Raw genomic sequence first — 775 nt, 5'->3', positions numbered from 1 at the left:
TATATATATATATATATTCCCCTCTTAAAAAAAGAGGAAATGCGGTGGTTGTGGACCCCAGGTTCAAAACTCTGAAATGATGCATAATTTTTTGTATATAATCAATTAATGGAAAAGTTAATGATCGTGAAAATGCCCCTTTTTGAGTGTTATGTTTGTGTGTTTAGGATGGTGACTACACTGGTGCAGTCTGCCATATGTTATCACCAATGCCCGGTGCCATGTGCCTCGCCTCCCGTCTCGCACCTCAACAGTTCAGATCTTATCTCAGAATTCTCACGTCAGGCCACGCCCCTGATGTAACACAAGAATTTGATACAAGAAATGGCCATATGGTCATACCTGATCCTTTACGGAGCACTAAGTGGTCACCCATCGAAGGTAGAGAATTGACAGTATTCTTATCCTCTTGTCAGAAACATACATGGAAATAATGTCTGATCTGAGCCGGTAGGTTCTGATCATATGAGCTTATCACCATTGTGTTGCAAAGGCACTTGCGGGATTAGTTTGTTGTTTCAAACTAAATCATAGCACTTTCATTGAACATGTAAGAAAAACGGACAACTCTTAATCGTTTATGTACATTAAAATAGTCAGGTGTATTCAACTTGTTTGTTAAAGAAATGGGACTAACTTGGTGATAAGTGTGACATCACAGCCTCTGCTAACAAATAGGAGTTGAGATATATTTGAGCGCTGAATAAATAAGCTTTCCATTGATGTATGCCTTGTTAGGATAGGACAATATTTGACCGAGATGCAACTATTTGAA

General features: G+C 38.7%; 1 protein-coding gene across 1 annotated transcript in view; it reads left to right on the top strand.

The window, feature by feature from the left end:
- LOC107576694 (uncharacterized) overlaps nucleotides 1-299 on the top strand; it is a gene marked incomplete at its 3' end in the record, with an annotated part of 14,610 nt that extends 14,311 nt beyond the window's left edge. The window contains exon 12 of the mRNA XM_016262837.1: nucleotides 168-299. Coding sequence (XP_016118323.1) covers nucleotides 168-299 — 132 coding nt within the window. The remainder of the gene's footprint in view (nucleotides 1-167) is intronic.
- Nucleotides 300-775: the final 476 nt, after the last annotated feature.

The sequence above is a fragment of the Sinocyclocheilus grahami genome, unplaced genomic scaffold (genome assembly GCF_001515645.1).
Source record: "Sinocyclocheilus grahami isolate Dianchi unplaced genomic scaffold, SAMN03320097.WGS_v1.1 scaffold4168.1, whole genome shotgun sequence".
Taxonomy (NCBI): Eukaryota; Metazoa; Chordata; class Actinopteri; order Cypriniformes; family Cyprinidae; genus Sinocyclocheilus; species Sinocyclocheilus grahami.
The sequence above is the reverse complement of the archived record's forward strand: the minus strand, read 5'-3'. Positions and strand labels throughout refer to the sequence as shown.